The 24,259-nt window shown below is 40.9% G+C and overlaps 1 protein-coding gene across 1 annotated transcript in view; it reads right to left on the bottom strand.

Moving 5' to 3' along the window:
• Window positions 1-4,554: 4,554 nt before the first annotated feature.
• ESRP1 (epithelial splicing regulatory protein 1) overlaps window positions 4,555-24,259 on the bottom strand; it is a 32,029-nt gene continuing 12,324 nt past the window's right edge. Inside the window, exons 7-14 of the mRNA XM_086465106.1 lie at window positions 22,809-22,919; window positions 22,583-22,715; window positions 22,460-22,502; window positions 20,693-20,994; window positions 18,887-19,105; window positions 16,726-16,924; window positions 14,691-14,859; window positions 4,555-4,645 (exon numbers count right to left, since the gene is read on the bottom strand). Of these exons, the coding sequence (XP_086321232.1) occupies window positions 4,555-4,645; window positions 14,691-14,859; window positions 16,726-16,924; window positions 18,887-19,105; window positions 20,693-20,994; window positions 22,460-22,502; window positions 22,583-22,715; window positions 22,809-22,919 (1,267 nt within the window). The remainder of the gene's footprint in view (window positions 4,646-14,690; window positions 14,860-16,725; window positions 16,925-18,886; window positions 19,106-20,692; window positions 20,995-22,459; window positions 22,503-22,582; window positions 22,716-22,808; window positions 22,920-24,259) is intronic.

Genomic DNA, 24,259 nt, shown 5'->3' with positions numbered 1-24,259 from the left:
AATGGTATACTACTCAGCTTTAGGTTAAGTGAAATTTAATGTTGCAATCAATTAAAACAGACAGATTTATTGAAAAATAATACAAAGGATTCCATTCTGAACTTAATAAATAGAAACCAAAGAATCCGAAACATGAGAGAGCTTGTGAAAAATAACACAAAACCCAACTCAGATCACATATATTAGGATGTGCATCTGACTCCACAAAATCCAAGGCCAGGGTCCTAAGAAAAAAAAGTGGTGTTATCATAGAAAACAAGGTTGCTGTGGACCCAAAGAGGACATCTTGTCCACTCTGCGCCCAACAGCAGGATCAGCTATACCAGTGCTATCTCTGATGGGTGCTTGGCCAACTAGTCCCAAAATACCGGGGAGACCGAGCAGGGGAGACTGAGCAGCCTCCCCAGGCAGTCCAGATCAGTACTTAATTACCACTGGTATGAGAAGTTTTGTTCTGACACCTCCCTTAAGCCCTGTCTGTAACTCCATCCCTCTCTCCTGGTCCCATCCACAATGGGAAGAGTTTATTCCTTCTCTCTTCACAGCCATATTTTTTAATATACTGTTTTCATACTTCTCCTCAGCCTCCTTTGCACCAAACTAAGCAATCCCAATGCCTTCAGCAGGCCCTTGGGAGCTGTTTTCACATCCTGTCTGTTCACTCTGCCATTGGTCCACATCTTTCTGCAATTTTTGTGCCAATTTTGGCCATAACATTTTGCTAAAGCTTTACCAGCACTGCATAGAAGACTTTGAAAACTTCAAGGGCATCCCAAATAACATTTGTGCAACCCAACATGAGGTTTGCCTTTGTTTTCAAAAAGCATTTAGTTATTGTTGCATTCAGCTTGTGATTTTTCCAAACCTTTTCTGCCCTACTGCTTCCCATCCACTCAATCTGTTTCTGTATTTGCACAGTTGGGATGTTCCTGTGCAGTTAATATGCAAAGACTCTATTCCACCATCACTCCCCAAGTGGCTAATATAGGCTAATTTTCTCTCTGCATAACTATTAATTTATAATTGTGCTCCAAAATTAAAGGCAGAACCATCTTCTCAGAAAGAAAAGTTGGAAATACCATGTAAAAATATTTTGCATGAATTTTAATCCTGTTTAATATACTCATGTTTACAGAACAGCAATTTAAAAGAACACCCTGTCAAATACTTCAGACTGTAACAATGTAAAGTTTGCCAGAAGAAAATAAAAGTTTAGATTACTATGGCTGTAGTAATCACAGGAGGGTGGCACACAGGAAAGAGAAGAGCAAATAAATAATGGAAAAAAAATGAAAGGGGGACTTTTTTTTTTTTAATTAGATAGCCTCATTTTCATTATCACTTGCCTTGTCTGGAAGAGCTGTTCTACTTTGCCACCCCAGCCCCCCCCTTTAGTTTTTTTTGTTTTGTTTTGTTTTTCTTCTTCTCTTGTACCTACTTTCAGAAATACCAAGGCACTGTTGTGGATTTGATCTCACAGTAACTAACACAGCTCTGAGTGTCTGTCTCAGGGAGGGGAATTACCTTTGGGAGGGTAGCAGCCCAGCTGCACTTTCCAGAAGCAGCTGGATGAGCAAGGAATAGTGTGTAGGATAAATGTTTTCCCACGTCAACCTCCAGAAGTATAACAAAGAGCATTTCTGTGGATTTGTGTGTTTTTAAAATAATGAGACAGGTCTTTTTGCCAAAAACCTTATCTTGTTTGGCAGTAACTTTCTCACTTGTAAGATGGGTTCTCTGGCACATTCAAAATAAATATTACAGAACTGCAGATCACAAGCTGATCTGTTCTTAAAATGGGCCAGATACAATTCTTCTTTGCTGCAAGTTAGAAACTATCCCATTTGCAACTTTTAGCCTCACAAATTTATTTCAGTGTTTCTTTTCCTCCACCCCGCTTTCTCCAGCACAAATAATTGTCATAGAAAGATGCTGTGCTCTAACTCCCACCTGAAGTCCAGTCCCAAGGCAGGCAGGGAAAGCAGAGACTGCTAAAAGACAGCAGTTATTTAAGTAAGAGCACGTACATCAGCCAATTTCTTTAAGAGTGACAGTTGTGGTGCTGGGTTACGGTTGAAGTATACTCACTGTAGTTCAGAGAGGCCAAACTCAAAACAACTGTCCCTGCCTGACCGTGCCTTAAAGCAGACAAGGTGCTGGGTCTTACAACAAATCACAATTCCTTCTCTCAAATATGAGATTGTTAAAGAGCAGGCAGGGTGGGTAGAGGAGGAAGTTGAAAAATAAAAATAGTATCACAGGAAAGAGGCGAACTGCTTTCTCATTTTCTGACTAAGCAGCATGATCAGCATTTGAAAATGCCTACTCCCGTAAGCCATTTAAAATTTAAGTACCTGAGTACACATGGAGAGCATATAAGATAAAAGCATTTACATCCCACACTTAAATTTTTTAGAGTTACAGCATTTTTTCCTCAGATAATCCATTTTACATTCCTAATTATTTTTGCACTGTGTAAAATACACCTGTATATAAAGTTTATAGAAGTTTATAGAAGTTTCTTTTGCATAGATATTTACAAGAAAACAAGTTTTTAATAAAAATGTCAAATGGACAATTAGTGGTCTTAAAATACATTTTTATTAAAAAAGAACAACTTTAAACTGTGTGCAAAATTAGGTAAAAAAAGACTTTTTTTTGCTATTCCCAAAGAATGTAGTAGATCAGACTTTGTAGGTTGAGGCTAAACTATTTCTGTGTTAAGAGCAGCTTAATACTTTCTTCATCAAGAAGAAACCCTCGAGGACTTGTGCGATTTCAGCACCTGTGATTTCAGTGAAGGGCTTAGTGGTCTGTGTGTGCGTGTCTGAAAATTGTGCATTAACTTTACAACAGTTAGAGGTCCATTTGCTGATTTTCAGAGTTCTGATGATTTTTCTTGAGCACAACTGGCTTGAGGAGTAGTAAAACTGGGAAATCAAAACCTCCTTCTAGGCTCGCCTGTGTTTGTTCAAAACATCAGAAAAGGTGGAGGAATCTGCATGAAAGAGTTGTGCAGGTCACTGAGCACCATGATAACAGAAAATCTTAATTTCTCATTTTCCAAAATATCAAATCTTTACTGAAGGATCAAAGGCTTTAGTTTTCACCTTACACACAGGTGATTTCAATGACATTTTCTGTTAGAACAGTATTTCACTGAGTATGCCAGAACTTATTCAGTATCACACAACCTTCTGGCTTTCAAGGTGAAGTTTTACAATCAACTCCAACATATCAATGCCATAACTACCCCTCAGTGCCTGCTTTGCTCGCCTCTACCTTCCCATCTCTGAGCTGACACAGGTACTAGCACAGCTAAGCTATAAACTGGATTGGGTGAAATCAGACTGAAAGACAAAGCCCATGGGTTCTTCCAGTTGGATCAGCTTCCCCAACCTCAGTCACTGCGTGGCAATGCTCACCATAGACAAGCAGCTGCGGATGGATGGGAAACCATGTAGTCTAGTTTAAGCCAAGATGCTACTGAGCACTTCACTATAACCTCAGCCTGTTATAGGGATGGGGTTTAGCTTTATCAACCCAGCCAAAAGTCAGCTCGTTGGCCAACTAGCAGAGATGGTCACTTTTGGTTTTAGACGTGCTGTACTTCACTTAGCAGGACTCTTAGAGCAGATGACAGTGAGGTGATGCTGCAGGTGAAGATTTTGCCCAGAAAAAAAAACTGGGCTAAGTTGCTTTTCTGTCAGAGAAGAGGAAGAATTAAAGAGGGCATTTTTTTTGGGTTGTTTTTCAGAAGGGAAAGTGAAGGAAGGAATAGAGGAAAGAAAAGGGCATAACAGAAATCTCTTCTTCAGCTAAGTATTTTTAAAAGACTAGAGATTACAGAAACATTTTTCATAAATATATTTCTACATCTTCCTCTGACATTACTGCACATGGTAAAGCACATAGTACAGTCATCAATACACTGCTTTTCAGTTCAACTTGCATTTTTCTGCACAAATGCTTTCTGGGTGACTTCACCCTTTGACTGTTCCTATACAAAAGGATCACGTAAACCAAGCTTGAAAGGCTGAAGTGGACTGATCAGAAAGCTCACAAAAGCAAGAGAGTAGCTGCCAGTTACACAAACACAGTCTACTTTATTGCTGCAATTTTACATCAGCACACGGTTTAGAAATCAGATTCTGCAGTTACTTAAGAAAGTAGCTCATTCTGCCTAACCAACACTATAGCCTAGTGCATTGCTAGGAAAGTAACACCATTTCTGCAGTTTGCTCCTCAGAGCTTTCTGGAGGCTCTCAATACTGATATTAAAGCTTGAAGTAGCATGCATTTGGAGTCCTGGGAAGTATGCAAAGCAGCAGCCCATAATGAGACCAGAATAGTTAGAAATCCTTTAAATGTTAGCTTTAGTAGTCAAGGTCTTATATACTACAGTATGACATTCTGGACATCACAAAAAGTAGCCATGTTCCCAGGGCAGCAAATGAAAAGTTGAGTATGGTGATTATCTGAAGCAAACACTATGATACCCCAAAACCCATCTCCTGGGGTTCATTATCCTATCCTTACCTTGTCTAAGGATGTCTAACTGCTGGGACCTTTAAATGCAAATCCATTCTTTGGACACTGTCCTGGGCGGATCATTTGTGTGTACAAGTCCATCCTCTGCTGCATACTACAAACACAAGTTAAGACAGAAGCAGTCAGAAGCCAAACTAGCACAGAAGAGAACCAGCAGCTGGCTGTGTGACCTTAACCCTTCTTAAAGCCCTGGGCGGCTAGCAAAGTTCCTGCTACATAATTAGACATTTGTAATGCTCCTATCACCATGGCATCAAGTGCAATTCAACAACAGAAACTACACTGGGGTAATCAGCCTCCCCTAACAGCGCAACACATGGGTACATACGGTATCTCATTGAAGACAACTGTCTCCAGACTCTGGCAGTCACAACTGGCTGGTCTCAAAAGAGCGTCTCTGGACTTCAAACACACTGCCTGTACAGACAGAGCCACACATACTCTCAAAGCCTCTACAGGAAAAGTTGACAAGTTTACTACTAGGTAGATCTGCACAGGCCATTTACCCCTGAATTTGTCCTAATACTGAGGGATGCCACTGGCTTCTGTTTGTACAATTTTAAGGTAAAAGTAAATGCGGCAAATGAATGCCCCCCAAAGCCCCTACTTCTTGCTCAAAGCCACCTTGATAATTTTGTTTTATCTCCTGAGCATGGCTTCAAGCACCTACCATTTCCATCACCATTTTTATGCTATTCCTTAGCCCTAGGATCACCTCCGCAAACCACATTAGAAAGGCAGTTCCCAGACTGCCTCCGCTTCTGTTCTCCGACTCATGGCTATAAAAATACCATGGGAAAGTTTCTGCCGGAGACTACCAGTCTTTCCTTTGCTTGCTTACACCTGTGTTTAAATCCCTAGCTAAAATGATATTCATGAAGACTAAGTTTAGACCAAAGGCCGCTGTCCCAAGCTGCCTTGTGGAGGAGTGTTCCCTCCCCACGAGGCCTACAGTGTTAGTCTATACTCAATCTTTCTAAATTAAAGCTCATCTTCTTGAGTTCCTCTACAACTTTTATGTCCAGTAGGTGCATTTGCCTCCAAGCATGTGTTCTCAACACTGTTTTCAGTCTTGCCCTTCCCCAGTTCCCATTATTTGCAAAGCCCTGGGTCATCCTCACATAGCACAGTATGGAAGGGGATAGCTCCGCCACAGCAGGAACAAGCGAATCCAGCAGACAAGCCATTCCTGGACACAACATACTGATGTTTATGGTTTCCCTTCACACAGAAGTCTTCATGGGGTTTCACTAAGCAAATGCAATTGACTGAGGTCTAACACTACTACTTCTTCAGTGAATAGATATCTCAAAGGAGAGCTGTTTTTTTTCCCCTACAGGAGCTTCTTATAATTCTTGTTTATGCCCACAATATTGTGCTCCTGGGTACCTCTGTAAATAATTATTCACTGGTGGCTCCACTAGATACCAGAGATGATCCAATGCCAAAGATGACACTTGCAATCATTGATAGACATTTTGAACCTATTATCAGAAAAACAGCTATGGGAAGTTAAGATTTTATGCTGGAGTAGCATCTTCATTAGAAGTTTAACACAATAAATGATTTCCCACTAATGGTTCCCTGCCTGACTTTTCCACAATATTAATAACCTTGCTAATCTCTAATAAAATACTACCACAGTCAATACACCCACGTACTCCTCAACTTCTCAAACAGAGGATCCAAGGGTCACCGTATGACACTAAGGAGGCTGAACATAAGTGTCCTCCAAGTGCACCATTCAGCTTTGGACCTTATTGACATCATGCTGTCTACAACCCCAAAGTTTTAAATGTAGCTAAAGAGTAAGGAGATGAATCCATGGCAGATATCCCCATCCACTGTTTGGATGCAAGCTCCAGGTCAGTGCTCTCCATTAGCTACCTGCCAAATACATCTCAGGAAGGAGCTCTCCACAGCTACCAGCAACACTAGCAAGGCAGTATTTGCTTTTATTTACTTATATTTCATGGACTCTTTAGACACAGCATCTTTAGTGGTCAATGCCAACTGCCACAGGTTAAAGGTTAGTGCCACAGGGGGACGTGCTTGTCTTGCTTTAAAGCAATATTAATGCCTCAATAAATAATACAATTTATTCAGGTGTAATAAAAAAGTACTCTTCTCTAACACCCAAAATGTTAGAAGCTCCAATATTCCTTGTCAGGTCTTCCACAGCCTTATTCAAATTGCCACAAAATCTTAGCTAGTTAACAGACTCTTGTTTTGTTTTGATTCGACATTTCCAGCAAATATCCTCTTTTTGCTAAATATCAGGTAATCCATATGAGTTTCTAGCTACTGCTAGACACACATATATAATATTTAATTAAAAAAATATTCTGTTTCATTGAACAAGATGCACCCCCCAGGCTATTTGCAGCTGCATAGCTTTGTGGAAAGTGTCCTTAACATTAATCCTTTTGGCCAGCCAGCTGAAGCTACTTGAAGAGGGTAATTTGTCCATCAGAGATGAAAACAAAGCCATAAGAGAGCTTAAGCTATAGAATAGTTTAAATTTTTTCTAGAATCCTTATGAAAACAACTCCATTACTTTCAAAACTCATCTGAAGAGCAAGGAAAGAGACCGTTTCCCAGTTTTCTTTGCAGAGTTGATTCTTATTAGGGGGGGATAAAAAGCCTAACCCCCAAACCAGACCATAATGCAGCTTTCTAAAGTAAACTAATTTAGGAAGGCAAGGTAGAGTTAGCTTTTGTCACCGTTGGAAAAAACAAACAAACAAACAAGAAACAGCCAGAAAACAGACACACACGAGAAACACTTTGGGCAATCTAGCTTTCATTTTTAAGCAAGGCTACAGCCCTTGTCTTTGGAAGGTATCACTGCTAAACTGAAGTTCCTCTCCTCCCTGGCCCTTGTTGAGAGACAGGCCACAAGAACTTGCGGTGCTGGGCCGTAAGAGCTTTAGCTGGGTGTCCTAGAGAACAGCTTTCCCACCATCCTGGCCACTTGACCCTGCTGCTGTGCCTCCATACCTCCCCCTCAGCTTTTGCAGGGCAGTGTTCAGTAGGGCAAAAGTGCTTCCTCTTCAGTCCTCTTCCCCCTGTACTCCTCTATTTTTGTTATTACTTCTACAGGGTCCTTATCTGTTCTAAGAAAGTCAGACACCTCTGTTTAAAACTCCAGCTATTCAGGCTAAGCCTGCTGGCTTTGCACCAAGATGCTACAAACACTTGCTAATTCACTACACCACCTTGGAGATAAAGGTAACAGACAGCTTCAGCAACAGGTTAGGCTAAGGGCGTTACCTGCTCTAATTCCCTAATACAAGATAACAAATGGACTGCCCCCAACTATTTCTGCATTCCCCCAAACTGAGGGGTGACAGCCTCCTAGAGGAGCAGCAGCAAGTGACTTAGAGTGGTCATGTCTCCAGATGGAAAAGCAGTAGAGAGAGTACTCAGGTAATGAACAGTGTCCAGGAAGGGATACAAGGCAAATAGCTGTTCCAGCCTATCTTCTCTAGTTAAACCCCAGGAACACTTACTTGCATGCTTTACATTGGGTCAGAGAGGATTTCTACAGCCGCCTGTAGTAGTTGCATATCACTATATAGTGATGCAGTGCAAGACCTTACCTCTTTTTATATCAATTTAGTTCTTGAAATCAAACATGATACGAAGCTTTTCCCAGTGCAAGACTTTTTTCCTCATGAACTGATCCTTCTTGGATCTAATCAACAGCCAGATTGGATTTTTTTTTCCAATCAATACTTCTGAGATTGTGGTATTCTCCTAAGACTCTCAAAATAAAACACAATTAAGTTTCAGAAATCAGTATTAGATACAAGAACAAGTTTTCACATGTTCTAAAGGTTGATGATGGCATTCAAACAGCATCTATGCACCTCAAGGGATCCCAAACATTCATCACTAAAATATTACATAGAAACATTGAGGATCACTGTCCCTCCTGTTTAATTTCCAATTTTTTTTTTTTTGTGTCATTATACATTTACTTAACAGATACCAATATCCAGAAGGAAGGCGTGGTTTACATTAAACATGGGTGTGAGTTGGGAGCAGTCAGCATACATAACCAAGCAGGTTTTCAGATCTCTGCCAAGCATCCTGCAGGTCAGTCAAGAGAACCACAGACATACCCAGCGTTATTTGCACATAGACACCATCTACATGTTTCAGCTCCTTCCCTGCAGATTTTCTATCCTTATTTTTCCTATGACTTTGTATTCCTGAAGAAAAGTATTTAAGTATTAACTTTTTTCTGCTCTGTGACAACAGATACTGAAGATAACCTTTTATCAGGCTACTGATTGACAGCTTCTATTAATTTCAGGACTGTAGGACAGGTCCTGTATTGCAGGTTATTCTTACTACATATCGCTCACTGTACTACTCAGAGGAATGCTAGTAGGGAAAGTCATGGGAGAGGGCAGGGAAGAACAGCTTGTCAGACTCATCCATTAGTGTTTCAAGATTAAATTAGCCTCCCCCTTTGGCAGCTCTAGGAAGCCCAGCAGACCCTGAGGAGCTCTGCAGCACCCCAAAGCCAGATTCTCTGACTGAAGCCAGCAGGAGAAACAGCAAAAAGCAGACTGTGCACATCACAAATCAGCGTTCAGAAAACTTCAAGGAAATCTGACAGATCACCCCGGCATTCAATGAACAGCAGATTTTTTCTTCCAGAGACCAACAGGGATTTTCAACTACTCCTTGGGCCGGGACAGGTCATGGGTATAATGTGCACATATACACAAGCTTGCAGCATAATGCCTATAATGTTCATTGCTGGAAAGCAGCCCAAAGGTAGAAGGAAATGCAGCTTCGGTATAAAGCTTTTAGAAGTGGTTCATATAAAGTTTGAAGCAAAGCTAGTAAGTTTTGTGGTATAATTACTAAAGTTGAAAGTTTTAACATGGTACTTTGTTCACAAAAATGAACAAGACCTACCTGCTACTAGAAAAAGTATTTACATAACCAGAATAACTTTCCTTTTCCAAGAGTGGAACGTTTATCTATATTTAAAGAAAGGCCATATAACTTGACAAGTAGCAGAAGTATGAGTGTTAAATCATCAGGTCATCTGTTAATCAAATAGAAACATTTAGGTCCCCATGACTGTTGTTTAATCACAGACAAACATCACAGACCATGTTCTCAACAGGGAAGGCTTTTTTTTTTGTAAAAAAAAATTTTCAGCTCTAGGGAGCCTTATTCCAACATCAACCCAACTCTACCTCTAGAAACACCAAGAGCTCCTTCAGTACAGGTACCATCCCCACACTTAACCAGATAACCTCCTGCCCACTCAATGCGTATCTAACCAGTCTGCCTGCTGCAATCAGCTTCCCATCTGTGCAAGTTAAAGGTAGGAGGACAAGAAGCCAGAAGCACTTCCTGCCACAGCAGACTGCAATGATCTGCCCTGAGTAGCGTTGGGACTTGCAACACACCCCTGTAGAGGGCTGCTGCAGAGTGAAGAGAAGCATCCAGCAACATATCTTTGCACCCTGAATACCCAAGATCACCCAGTCATCACCACAAACATTTAAGAAAGCCACCTGCATGGATGACACATGCTTTGAGGTGCAACAGGAGGATCTTCTCTCCCACCACTGAACTGTCTTGTCAATAAGCAAAGGGAAAAACTGTACTCAAACTCATCTCTGCAGCTAGTTTGCACAGTGTTGTAATATCAATTAATCCCTCATGCTAATCCAAATATTTTACTAGATAGCAGAGGAAAAGTGAGAAGGTGACAGCAAGAGCTGCTAACTGATCAACTCATTCAGTAAATTAAGCTAACAAAAGGAACTGGGATCTGTAAGTAGAAGAACCTCCACCAGCTTCCATGGTGGCATTTTGTATGGTGGGTTGAGTAAATCTTGGACACCGCTGCCAGCAACATTTTTACAGGCTTATCAGCTTTGAAGAAACATGGGGGGTGGTTAATTCAAATAATTTCACTGCCCTGATACCCAGATGCCTATGGATCAGAGCATTACCATTCTGCTGCTTTTCAGAAACTGTGGTAGTTTTACTAATTAAAACCTACAAATAAAGATACAACGACAGACTATGGAGGCATGCAACAATTAGTCTTCCCTGCTAACACACTCCTTCTCCAATGAAATACAGTATAAGTTAAAGGAAATCCCTGCTGTTCTAATCCTTGGCAAGCTACCTTCACTTTGAGAAGTGAATCATTAAGTCTTCCCCCAAAGACAATCATTCTGGTGACAAGTTTGTGCCATTAACTAAAGAGCTGAGGTTATTCTGACAAATCCATGATTGAGACCAGCTTTCCATAAGCAAGGATAGGTAATGAAGAGTCTCAAATTCTGCCACTTGATGTAAATATATGGACTCCATTTGCTGGACAGCAACTAAAAGCCACCAGTAGGTTTTTACGCGCAGTGAGCCCGTTCACTGCAGATGGGATCTCAAGCAATTCAAGCTGACATATAATAAAAATAAAACAAAAAAGAGAAAAAGAATACTGTAGGCTAAGAGCTGTGGTCCAGAGTGTTGCTATGATGCTATGAGTACAACTCAGCTGATGAAGAGGTTTTGTTTCTGGCTGCTGCTGTTCTCCATCTGTGAGAGATCTCCCAGGCTAAATACACATATGGTTGTTTCCTAAGCCAGCTCTGAAGTGATGCTGGTTAGCCAGACACACAGATATGCAAATAAAGCTGCTGGCAGGAGCTCTGAATGGTATCACTCCTAATCCAGGCCACTTGTTCCTAGTTTTGCCAGTTTAAACTTGCTGTAACTTAATTGTGCTTCAACATGGATCTAAGCAATGACCAAGGTTAGAAAAAAGCCTCACTTGTTCTCCATGATGGTCATTATGGAGGATACGATCCATCACAGAACAAGTGAGGCTTTTTTCTAACCTTAGCCATTTTTATACACACACACTTTCAATGCACGTATGCCTACATATATATTAGTGTTATATATATGTTGCATCTGTATATAATATATATAAATACATTTACAAGTTGATTAGAGTATAATGAGAAAAAAACATACCTAATCCATAGCAGGAAGAGGCAGATACAGACAGATTAGGACACTGACAAATTACCCTGTATTTCCTTGTGCAACAAGTGTCAGAATCATCCCTTTAACTACCACATAAAAAAACCCTTTTAATTCAAATTACTCCAATAGAGAGCTGTATGTACACTGACGCAACAGGGAGATAACCCAAACTTAGCCACTATTAGACTAGCGCAGTTGAATACAACTACAAACACATTGTAAAGACTCACGCTCACAAGTGATACCTATATCTCTCAAGACAAGCACTACTTCAAAGATGCAAACAAACAAGTTCACCTACCCACCTTGGTTCAACAGCACAAGAATTTACCATAAGACACAGAGCATAAGAACACTCTTCCAGTTATTCTGAGTTTCAAGGATTTCCTGAGCCAGATGTGGTTTCTGTGTATTCATAAACTCACAATGAATTTCCTGCCCTTGAATTTATCCAGTTTGTTTGAACCCACATCAGTTTTCAGCTTCCACATAATTTTTTGGCTACAAGTCCCACCAGCATACTACCCACTAAGAAAGAAGCTCCTCTTTCCACTTCACTATTCAAAATACTGTTGAAAAAAGAACAAAGGTTAAGTGTGTTCCTACAATTATGGATGTTGACAGAAACTTTCGAGGTTTTAGAGGCATTGCCTTTATCACTACTGATCAAAATAGCATTAGAACTGAATATATACAATAAGATTTAACTTTGTTTTAAAGCTACATATCCTGTAGCAGTAACTTTGAAGTTTGCACATGGTAAAAGTTTCTACAGAACATGTTAGCAGTTGCCACTTTCAACATATGTACAGCAACTAGTACACCTATCTATCCAGGATTAGATAAGGAAAGAAACTCCTCCCTCCCATGAATCCTATTGTTCTTTTTTTCAAAAGCTGGGGACTAGGCAGAGACAGAGACCACCGATTTGCTGTCAGAACATGTTGCCAGATATAATTACAAGCTGAACAGAGCTATCAGAGACTGACAGATCCCAAATAACTTGCTTTCCTTCCTTTTCATTAGGAGTTCACTAAAGCTATTTAAATGGCATAGAAGGCATCCATTTCTTTAGACCATTGGGTTTCACTACTAAAGATATAAGAGCACTAAGAAGAATCTCAGAGTTTGAGAGATTTCTGATAGACACTGAAGACCAAAGCAATGCCCCCCTCCCCCTCACTATCTAGGTTGATTACTGTGTGGAGAACAGAATTAGCTATTATAAAGAACTTGACCTTGCAAAACACAAGGGGTAGAACCTTTTGGCAACTGGTCAAAGAAGCTTTCCTTATTTCCATAAGTATTCACTAGTGAGATTTATGAACCATTGTCTGACCATTAGCCACCAGCTCTGTACTGCTTTTCCATGTACACGCATTTAAAGGCACCACTTAGTACAGATGATACCCCATTCTTTCCTGCTGCACATACTTAACATTTTTTGGAATTAGATTTCAGAACCAGAAAACTCCATTTATGAGAGTTCCAATCGCTACTTGAAAGGGACCCAATTACTTATTGCATCCCTTACAAAGTATGGGAACTTGTCTGAAAAGCAATAAAGCTTTTTTTTTAGAAAGAAACCCACCAAAATACCAGCTACAAAGGTTCACTACTTCTATCAAAGTATATACAATTTGTCTGTAGATCAAACATTTATTCTGGATAGGAAAGCAATAATATCCAAACACCAGATCTCAATGTGGCAAGAAGCCAAGTTGACGCCAGAAATTTTACTTTTTTTTAAAAAGGGATGTACTTGTAACTGGCACAGAAGTTCCACAGGAATGGTTTTGTAAGAATAGTATACAACTGTCAGTTAGACAAGAACATAAAAAGGATCATTTTGGGACTTGGGATTGATCAGTCTGTAACCAACACATGCCCACAGCCCAAGCAGCCAGTGATGGGACTTGTGGCATGCCATTCAGCGAGATCTCTCTGTAGGGCCTGACACTTAGCCTGCAGTGGTCAGTCTATTATTACTTTAGGTACAACATGTCAAAGTCACTACAAACTATTACTGATACTGTGTTATCATGACATATAGAACTATTATCAAGAAATTTGTTTTGTATTGCCAGTGCAAGTTGGGAATTTTATTTTTCTTGATCTTACATTAAAGAAGCTGAGTTCAGTAACATTATCAGAGCCATAGGACAAATATTGAAGGCATTATAGAAATTAACTCGTAAGTGAAGAAAACATTTTAATGGAAAAACCACAAACAGGCAGCTCACGGACATACTGGTTTAGTGTAAAGTATTAAGAAAACCTTTGTTATCTTACAAGTACTAGAGAGTCCATATTGCTCAACAACTTCATAAGTAACTATTTGGACACTTCTCCAGAGATAAAAAGCACTAGTCAGAATTTAACAAAAGACGATTTCTGTTTCCTGACAGATGAAGAATAGTTTAAGGCTTATCAGGAATATGGCTCTTTCCAAGGCCTCATGACTGCAAAGGGTAAATGATACCAAGAGTTTGGTCTGTAGAAGATAGCCAATATATCCAGAAGAGCCAAAAGGCCTTTGTGAGAGGTGTTTATGAAGTCAGGAAGAATATATGCATCTATATGCTTTACATACGCATTCAATACATATATGCTCCACTGCATTACTTTTATAAATAAGTAAACAGAGTTTTCACCATAAAGGTCAAAAAGTTACTTTATTACAAAAACAAAGAGGCATAATTTCACAAGTTGTTAGGGCAGACCCCGTTCCACCCATTCTAGAGAGGAGCCGAGGTCTTCTTTATGAAGATGGGAAGGAGTACTGCACGCACCAATTCCCACTGAGGGCACAACAATGCAAACTAACAAGTATGTTAGGTGGAAAAAAAACCCGACAAAACCCACAAAAAGTCCCACTGTAACTGTGTGACTTAGTTCTAAAAAAAATAATCATCACTACCTGAAATATTCTAAAACTTGGGAAATCCCTAGATATCCTGAAATTGTTTCCCTGAACAAGATAGTGAACAAGCTGTTCTTGGTAGCACAAGCCTTTAGCACAGCAGACAATGTTCTTTTGTGAGCTTTGTGCATTTGCTGCAAAAAGACTTCTTTGTTCCTGCTTGGTTTCTCCTCTGCTTTACCTGGGGTAGTATGCTGTGTAGTTCATGAAGAGCTGAGCCCCAGCAGGGTAGTACGCCGTGGAGGGCTGGAGTGTTCGTGGGTTCAGAAGCATGGATGGCTGATACAGAGCAGCTTCTGTTGGCACAACTGCAGCAGGAGCCGGAAAGGAGTAGGAAGGGGGTGAAAGGCCTAAAGCAAACAGAAAATAGATGAGGACATTTTGAATTCCAGCATATATATATGGTCTTCATTAGCTGAAGAACTCTGAAGTAAAGAGCCTTCACAAGCTTCTCATTCTCTTGCTCATCACAAAAAGAATACATCTGAGCCACCAATGTGAGCTTGACTTACAGGTGTTATGTCCACATCCCCCCACCCTCACCAGTAAAGCAAGTCAGTAATACACAAAAAGCCACCTCTTGCTCTGGAAATCAGATCTCTTTCTGAAGGGAAGGCCAGTTTTCCTTGTCCAGACTTAGATTTTAATGACGTCTCCAATCAATAAGTGTGAGACTTCTCCACTGTAGGAAGGAAACTTTTGTGCTAAAGATCTGCCTAACCTTCCCCAGAGTAGAGGGCACCTTTTTATCCTGACACTCCCTATCCCCCAAACAGCTATCTTAAATTAACCAACAGCAGAGTGAGAAAAGTCATGGCTTGCAGCCTCAGGTGTTAACGAACACTGAGCTCTCAAAAAAAAAGGTAGCATACTTAGTGGTGTTTCAACAAGATACAAAGCCCTAAACTTCACCCTCCTCCTTTGCCACTCTTTTCCTTTTCTTCCTTCTTCCCCTCCTCAGTGCCATAAAAGTGAACATATAAAAGCTTTATATAACCCTGCATAGCAAAAATAGAGCCTTACTTTAAAGTGATAGTCAGCATCTCACTGTGAGATGCGGACTGTGAGAGCCAAAAGGGCTTATCTAAGGAATACATCACTGGCATTTGTTGTTGGAAATGGGAACACTGTCTCTTAAGAGCTCCAAAGTTTGGGACTCTGCCCAAGAATCTGTCCTAGGATCTCTCAGGAGAAGCTTCCAACCCCTGTCTGGAACAGTTGTCACACATAGGACTACATACTGCAGATCCCTACTCAGAAGGATACTGGCATTGCAAAAAAAAAAAAGCTAGTCATCCAAAAAGCTTATCTCCTAAGGATTACCTGAACGTCTGCTCACACTCAAGAGGAACCGCACTCAAGAAGTTTGCTGCCATATTAGCAGCTCTAGACTGTTCAGACTAGGATTTAAAGGGCATCTCTTAGAAAAGCCACCAACAATAATATATGCATAAAGACAGAAAGCTCCTGCTTGCCTACCTTGCCATTTATGATCTTGGAAGCAAAGTATTATTTTTCCCATAGGCTCAGATTTACATGGCACTTAGTAAGTTAGCCCTTAAGCTCTTAAAGCATTTCCCCAAAACATTTGTCTAGAAGTCCATGTTCATCCTAGTAGCTCTGAGGAGCACAATTTTACATGAAATAGTTTCTGCAATTCTGAGGCCAAAGTTATGTGTATTTTACTCCCACACAGGCAACCTCAATTCTGTACAGACAACAAAGCAAAGGAAGAGTCCAGTCAGTAGTTGGTCAATAGGCAGAACACTTGTGGTTAAGTCCCAAAGGGGAGCATTACCAATGGTTTCATAAATTAACATTTGGAAGCAAAAGGGGAAGGGCTTTTACTTGACATGCTCACCATGATCAAAAATGTAAATACAAATCAGTTTAAATGGAAAACAGTTCTTCAAGGTCTAGGCAAGGCTTACAAATTACTTTTGAGTCACAGCTCACCCTGGCCAAGTTAAGTTTCAGGGAGGGGAAGCTTGCTACTGGAAAAGCAAGAGTAATTTTCAAGTAGTTCTTCAGTCACAGTAATTCACAACCAAGGGGAAAAATAATGATTGCAAGCTGCTGCTGATTTAAGATGAGACCTTATTTTAATATCCTCATCTGACACTCCTTTCTAAGAACCAGAATCAGAGTCAACAAAGCAGCTCCAACACCTACCCGCACATAGCGTAGAGTATTGGCAAGACCCATGCAAAACTTACATGGTAACTTACATGGTGGTGGGGACAAGCCATTTCGATTTAAAGTGCCCCCCATTAATACAAAGTTCATCTCCTCAGCAGAACATTGAAAGACTTCAACATATCTGTCCTTCATAGTCTTCTTATGACACTTCTGTGCAGCCAGAAATGCTCGGTCTGCAGATTTCATCTGAATAAAAGCATCTCCCGACGGACGTCCCTACAAACAAGGCATACAAGAAGAAATGTTTCTGGAGTTCCCATGAAGCAGCAGCACAACAATAATCTGTGCTGTTAAAAGCAGTCTCTTCAGCCACAGATAAATTCATTGCAAGAGCCAAGTACAGGCAGTGAACCCAAGCACCCCTCAGCATGTTTAAGGTCTCCTCAGAAAAGTTCCTCCTACTTGTGCTAACTTGATTGTATTTACCTGTTTCAACGAAGTTACAACGTAACTCGAGCCATGTTTCTTCTATGTTTAAAAAAAAATAAGGACACCTATGGGGGAGACTACAATTCAGGGGTACTTAGGTGCTTTAAGACTTGCTTTTACCAATTTAGTAAGAATGCAGAATTGGAAGATCTAATCCACATTTATTATCTGCGATTTTTAAAATTCAAGGATAAATACAGTCAAGTGCCAAATGTTAAATGATTTTAAATTTTATTTTGTTAAGGCCAATATGGGCTGGGATGTTTTAGAAGGGTACTAGCCTAAGGCTTGGTATGAGCTTGTGAAGAGGAAAAAAGCCATCACTATACACAGCTGCAAATGAGTGGGATATGCCACTGGGAGGAGTCATTTTAGCCACATGCAGCTGCTGACTTGAAGTAACCAAAATTAAAGGTAGAGATCTGAAGCCAGCTCTAACTTAAGTTCTGGGCCAGTTCTTCTAGTTTAAGAGGGAAGAACAACTTTATCACCACCCTTTACACATTTGTTCATGATTAGAGGCTTGAAACCAGGAACAGTGGGAACATGCAGAAAGATAAAAATCTAGCAGTCAGGCAAAGACAGTATCTGGGGAAAAAAATAAATCTGACAGCTTTGGGCATGGTGGCAGACAGCCCTCAGGACTATATACGCACACCAGCTTCTTCCTCCAGGTTCTTTCATTACTGCTGGCAAGGGCTGATACTATTGTAAACCATCACTTGTGCTTTAACACCTGCATCTCTTCTTATCTCTCCCAGCCCTGCACATATCCCTTAGTTTTTCAGCCTTGGCTAGGTCAAGTCCCCACGGACACAGGAATGTCTTTGGATATAGAGCTACTGGAATAACTATAGTCCCTTCTCTCTCCCCACACCCCTGGAACACAGAAGCCCTACTGCAGGATAAGGAAGTATTTTGTAGTTTCAGCTTAGGCTTAGTGTCAACCAAAACAATTTTAGAAGAACAATTTTTATACCACAATAATCAGTGTAAGCAATGGAACCACTCAGGGCATCTCCATAGAGTCAGAGGAGCTGCTATCTCCTCCCCCTAAAGTCACAAGACCATGCAGATAAAGATCACAATGCACAATCCTTTGTCTAAAAAGTTTTGGTAGAAACTGCTTCCAGAAAACAATGACAAAGATGTGACTATACATGTCAATGAGCTGTTAATCTCGGTGCTTAGCTGTGACTGTTAAAAGAAAGTAACACACAGCTCAGGAAACCCAAAGCTTCAGCTGCTGACATGCCATAGGAAATCCTGTCTCTAAAAGGCCACAGTCACATTTGTCCTCAAATATACCTGAGGCACACTGTTCAGCAAGGCAGGGGCAAACCACTCCTTTGAGAGCTAACATTGGCCACACTTTGTTTTGAAGATACTCCCCACCTGGTACAGGAGCAATTATGCACGTCGTTGAGCAGGACACTTCAGTTCAAGCCTCCTGCAGTGCAAGGTCACTGCTGCTCTGGGGGCACCAACGCCTCCAAGACTATGACTTAGCTTTAGGCACATGGGTCTCAGTAACAGGAACCGCTCTACAGCAAACGCAGCAGCTAGCATAGCAGGGTTCAAATAAGCAAACACATCTATCACCACTACACTTTTAGAGGAGAGCTAGAGGCCAATTAATGCCCTTAGTGTCACTCCCAAAGGTACTTCCCTACTGATATCATCAGAAGGGCTGTGTTCACATCTACAGGCAGCTGGCACAGAGTGGCCAGAAGCGTGGTGGCTACCAACCTGGTGATTTAGTACCATGTGAACTCCATGGGTCCGAATATCTGCAGAAAACTCCCCCAAGAACTCCAGGATGTCCTCTATAGTAGCAGCATAGGGAAGACCACGCAAACGTATACAATCTCTGACATTAGTGGGAGGCACAAATTGTTGAGGTAATACTGGAAGAATAGGAGGTGTCGGCAGAGGAACGAGAGGTGTGGAAGAGTACCTGTTCAGCACCTGTGCAAAACAGAAAAACAGGTGTTACAGAAAGCCTCCTTACTCATTCTTCAACCCAGAGGAACTGAATGTGACATCAATGCCATCTGTTTTCACTCTGGCCAGTATTTTAAGAAACAACCGAGCTAGACTCTAGGCTTAAACCACAACAGCAGTGCTTAGAATTCAGATGTTTTAAAGTAAGTCTTAGTAAAGTAATTTTGCATATTTTTCTTGAAAAACATCATTTTGTTTTGGAGAATTTACTTGAACTGTTATGCAACTCTCAGAAGACGTCTTAGAACATGAAACCTGTACTTCAACAGTATTTTTATTCAGAAAATATCCCAAAGCATTCTACCATCTACAGCGGCATGGTGACACTTCTGTGCAAAATACCTCCCCTGCAAAACTTTAGGAGAGTCTGGGAACTAGAAGTGTATTTCACTACTAAACAGCCCCGACTTGAGATGGAATCATCCATTAAGTAACATAGGTGGTATTACCAACTCACAGTACCTGCAACAGTCATGCTTTGGTATTTCTTACTACTAATTTTAACAGTAGAAACCCTGCCCAGTCAAGGGTTCACTGACTATTCAATCACTACCCTTTAACTTTCTCTGAGCAAGATTCAGATTCATTTATACAGCTATCAGAAGGTTTTGCTAAGCAAACATATGAGAGCACTTAAGAAAAAACACAGTGACAAGAGTGAGTCTGCAGCTATGTGTCACCCTCATCATTAGTGTCACTCTTCAAATAAGGCACCGAAATCTCTACATATTTGGGGCAACAGGGCTGCACCATTGCTTGGTTACAATGGCATGACTGTTGGTTAGCCATAATTTGCATCACAGATGATACCTTTTAGAATCATGTTTAGAAGTCAGTGACTTCAACTGAAGCTCTATAAATCTTTGGAAGCACACATAAACAATCCTCACAGCCCTACTTCCTTTCCCTGACAGCATAACTGCCACTAATGGTCCATCAAGCCATGTTAATGCCCCAAGAAGGGGCATTCTTCAGGCTCAGTTTCACAAAGTCCTATCACCCTCTGCTAGGTAGTCAGTGCTGGCAGAAAATAGCCAAGACCTGCCCTTAGAGGCAATTTGTAAGACCCTTCAGACACATCTCTCTGGAGACAAAAACTACATCAAAAGGCACTGTTTTTCTATGCCAGTGACTAAAGATAAGTCTTTTGGATAAAGATTTGTTGCTAATGCTCCTCCTGAATAGACCACCATTGGACTTGGACAAATTCTGTATCTGTAGTGTAAAGCACTAGACCCAGATAAACTTCCTGCTATAATTGCTGTTTGCAAGGCTATTGGAAGCCAAAATCCCAAAGGTTTGGAGATTTAGATTTTATTTTTATATATATATATATATATATATGATTGAGAACATCCATATACCATAAGATCTTACATTTAGACGGAGCAGAGCCTCACGGAAATTCAGACAGTTCTCTTTCCAGGAAGAGTTAAGAGTGAGAGAAAAGCAGCTTCCAAGTGACAGCCAAGCAGTATTTGCTTTCACTGCTGTATGCCAATGCAGGAGTTTGGACTACAAGAAGCCAGTATTTGTAATGTTTACACCCACCTGCTGAACTTCTGCTGCAGTGCTCCTGAAGAGTTCAATGTACCTCTTCCCCAACAAGTCCTTATGCTTTTTCAGTGCATTTTGTGCATATTCCTCACAAGCAAACAACACAAAGGCATCCCCTGTTGGCCTGCTGTCAGGGTATGTGACAAACAGGACTCCCTCCTTTCCTCCTGTTACAGGGCAGTGTTGGCCAAAGAACGTCAGCACTTCTTCTGTTGTTACGTTGAAAGGAAGACCTCGCATCCTGACAATCACTTGGTTTTCTTTTGACAAGAACTGTGCAACCTCATTGGAAGTGCCTTTAACAAAAAAGAAATACAGAAGCAATTCAGCCTAGACAGCCACAAAAAATCCCAAGCACAGCTGGCATAGCTACCTCCTGCTCAAGACAGTTTTTGAGCTGGTAGAACAGTATTTGCCTCCAAAGTCAGGAACGATGTGCCTCTTTGATAAACTAGGAATATTGTATAGGACACTTCCCAAAGTCTATTAATGTTACTCCATCATTTGGAAGAGATTCATCCTTATTGAAAAGGAAAACAGAAAATACTTACAGTGTTCAGAGCCCAAGGAAAGTATAGTCTGTAACTCTTGTATGAGTAGTACCTGTGCTACCATGCACTTCGCCTTTCTAACTTATGAAGACCTTTGGCATGCTCTGAAGCCATAGTATACAGTAACCAAGTACCCAGACCATTGTGCTGGGAAAGTTAGAAGGGCATGTTGAAAACAGCTCAGGAATTTCATCCTATCCTGATAAAACTGTCAAAGTCTGCCAATTCTACTTTCAGTATCTCTGGAAGACCACTGATGCTCATACTTATAACATTACCCTAACCAAAGCTAGCTGCGAACCAACTTCATACCTTAATATGGTCCTTTCACTTACAGCCAGCTCACTCTGCAAAGAAGTTTGGTTGTACCAGACACACACCATTTTTCCCCAATGGCAGCATGCAATGTCTTTATTTTGAATGGTATAACTATTACTAAGCCTATCAATTAGCTATTTGACAGCTTAATAGCCTCTCCCACTCTAAAACCTCAAGCTCATACAACTAATTAGTCATTTACAATCCCCCAAACAAATCTGTCAGAAACCAACAAGGACCTTAAGGTAGTATTGTAGATACATAACAGCTTATTGGATCTTAACTCAAATTCTATATGCTTGCAGTCATAAAGGGGAGGAAAAAGAGACCACAGGAGAGTTTGTAAAGCAACTTTTGCAGCCTTTTAATTCAAGGCTGCACATATTTCATTACTCCCCTTAAATAAGCATTTCCCCCTAAATTCCCCCTTTAGTTTGAGGCAAAGATTTGATTTAAAGAAAATCAGTTCCATAAATCCCTTGTTACTTACACTGTGGTATCTATTTGCTTTTACATACAAGTCTCCACAGCAACAGCAGTCATACTGTTTTGAAAAACTACTCTGGTTTTGCTTTTCAGCAGTCAATAACATTTAGGTCCCTTCAGTTAAGATGACCTAACAAATTAAGTTCATATACAAGATCACCTTGTCTGATCAAATCCTTATTTGACAGGCTGCTTGAAAATGGCAAGAATGTGGAAGAGTAAGATGGACAGATAAATCACAGAACAACTTGAACTGCTGCTAGCAGTGTACATAGTAATCAACACACCAGCCAACTACTTGTTCAAAGAAAGAAAATGAAAGGCCATATCCAACAGGAGCAGGTTACAGCCAAAAGTTACAGATAATGATGGAACAAACCCTCCCTTCTTACCCCCTAAAAATTACCTCCTGCAATTTTAAGGAAGTCTTCACCTGTTGCCTTGTATACCTAAGGAAGAAAAGAGAACATGTGATGGGCACACTACTGTTAAGAAGAGGATTTCAAGGGCAGCGTCACACATCACGCACCTCAATGTACCGATTTCCCATGTGATGCTTGTGCCTTTGTAGCGCTAGGTCTCTATGCTCTTCGCTTACGAACCTCACAAGAGCCTCCCCATTCCTCCTACCTTGGGCATTGAGACAGAGTGCAGCACCTCCCCTGAAAGATTTATATCAAGAGAGAAAAAAAAAAAATCCATGACTGATGCAGATGAAGGACTACAAATGTAAAAGTAAACTCTTAGCTACTAACTTGGCGATATTTAGGCCTTTGAAGAATCTTGCTATGTCCTGGTCAGACGACTGCCATGGCAATCCTCTTGCTCGGATAACAGCATTGTCGTCCACAAGTTCCATCTTGCTGCTGCAAGCACAGAGAGGGAGTAATGCAGAGACATCTGCCTCTACTATCTGCCACACACCACCCTCCCTGCTTGTCTCTTGTGCTCCAGGGACAGGCTTCTGTCCCTGCTCCATGTCTGCTGGATGCAGACCATCCAAAGCCACTGCACGTGTCTCTCCTCAGAGAATGTCTGCTCTGTTAAGCTGCCCCTCTCCCAGTCCCCCTTTCCTGCTTTACTACATTTGTTCCTTGAGATCTCATGTCTTTGACCACATTCCCAATTTACTCCCTGCTCCTGACATACCAATGGTTTGTGCTCCTCCATTGTCTGAACAGGGCTACTGGTATAAAATGAAGCACTTGCTATTCTGATCTTAGCTAGGTGGAAATTGAAGCAAAGCAGTTTTATGTAACTGAGGTTAGTGCTTGTTATTTGTACTGTGACAACGTGCAAGAGCCAGTCACAAGCCAAGACCAAATCTGTTCAGGGCTATACTGGGCACACGTAGGACTCCTGCCCAAGGAGTTTAGCCTTAGCTTGTTCAGGCCATCACTGTGCTACTAGAGACTAATATAGCTAAAGGCTACATTGGCTGCTTAGCATAGGAATAGCTCAGCCACAGAAAGCCAGGTTTAATTGGTCATTACCACAGCCTCTTTTGTTCTCTTACTTGCTAAAAGTGCCATGTACAACAAAACACTCACTGCTACCCAAGGCTGCCTTTCTGGCTAGTGCAAGTACCAGCTTTTGCACAGAAGGGACTATGTGACTAAGCAGATGAAGTATTATTCAGCAGTGGAGGACTCCCTCCTACAAAAGGGCTGTGGCACGCCTTGGTATAGAAGGGTCATGTTTCCCGCTCATATTTTAATTTCTCAGGTGGCCCTTCTGTAGGTGTCTGTCCCAAAATGTTCCCCCTCACCTCCTAATTCTGTACTTCTCACTATCACAAATAAAATGGGAATCTTCCACCTCATCCCAGGATTTATTTTTTTTTTAGTGAAAGGGAAGAAGTTTAGAACAATGCTAAGACATAACCCCTGAGCTAATCTCACTGGATACTTTCTGACAATATTGTTGCATTCTTTTCTTGCTTCTTTTGGCTCAGAAGTGCCAGCATCATCTACTATTGTGACAGCTCCCCAATCTGAAAGGGCGAAATACATATGCATGCAAGACAGGAATATAAATAAGGTCAGTTTAACACCAGTCTCTTGTGATACTGCAGAGGAAGTATCCAGTAAACCACTGAGGAAAATCTGTATTTGTACATAGAAAAGCATGATTACATAAAAAAAAACAAACAACAAAACAGTCAAAAGTAGATAAAGCTTTATGTTTAAAACCTATTTGGATAGAC

The sequence above is a fragment of the Leptosomus discolor genome, chromosome 5 (assembly GCF_034619465.1).
Source record: "Leptosomus discolor isolate bLepDis1 chromosome 5, bLepDis1.hap2, whole genome shotgun sequence".
In the NCBI taxonomy this organism is placed as follows: Eukaryota; Metazoa; Chordata; class Aves; order Leptosomiformes; family Leptosomidae; genus Leptosomus; species Leptosomus discolor.
This window is presented reverse-complemented; position numbering and strand designations above follow the sequence as displayed.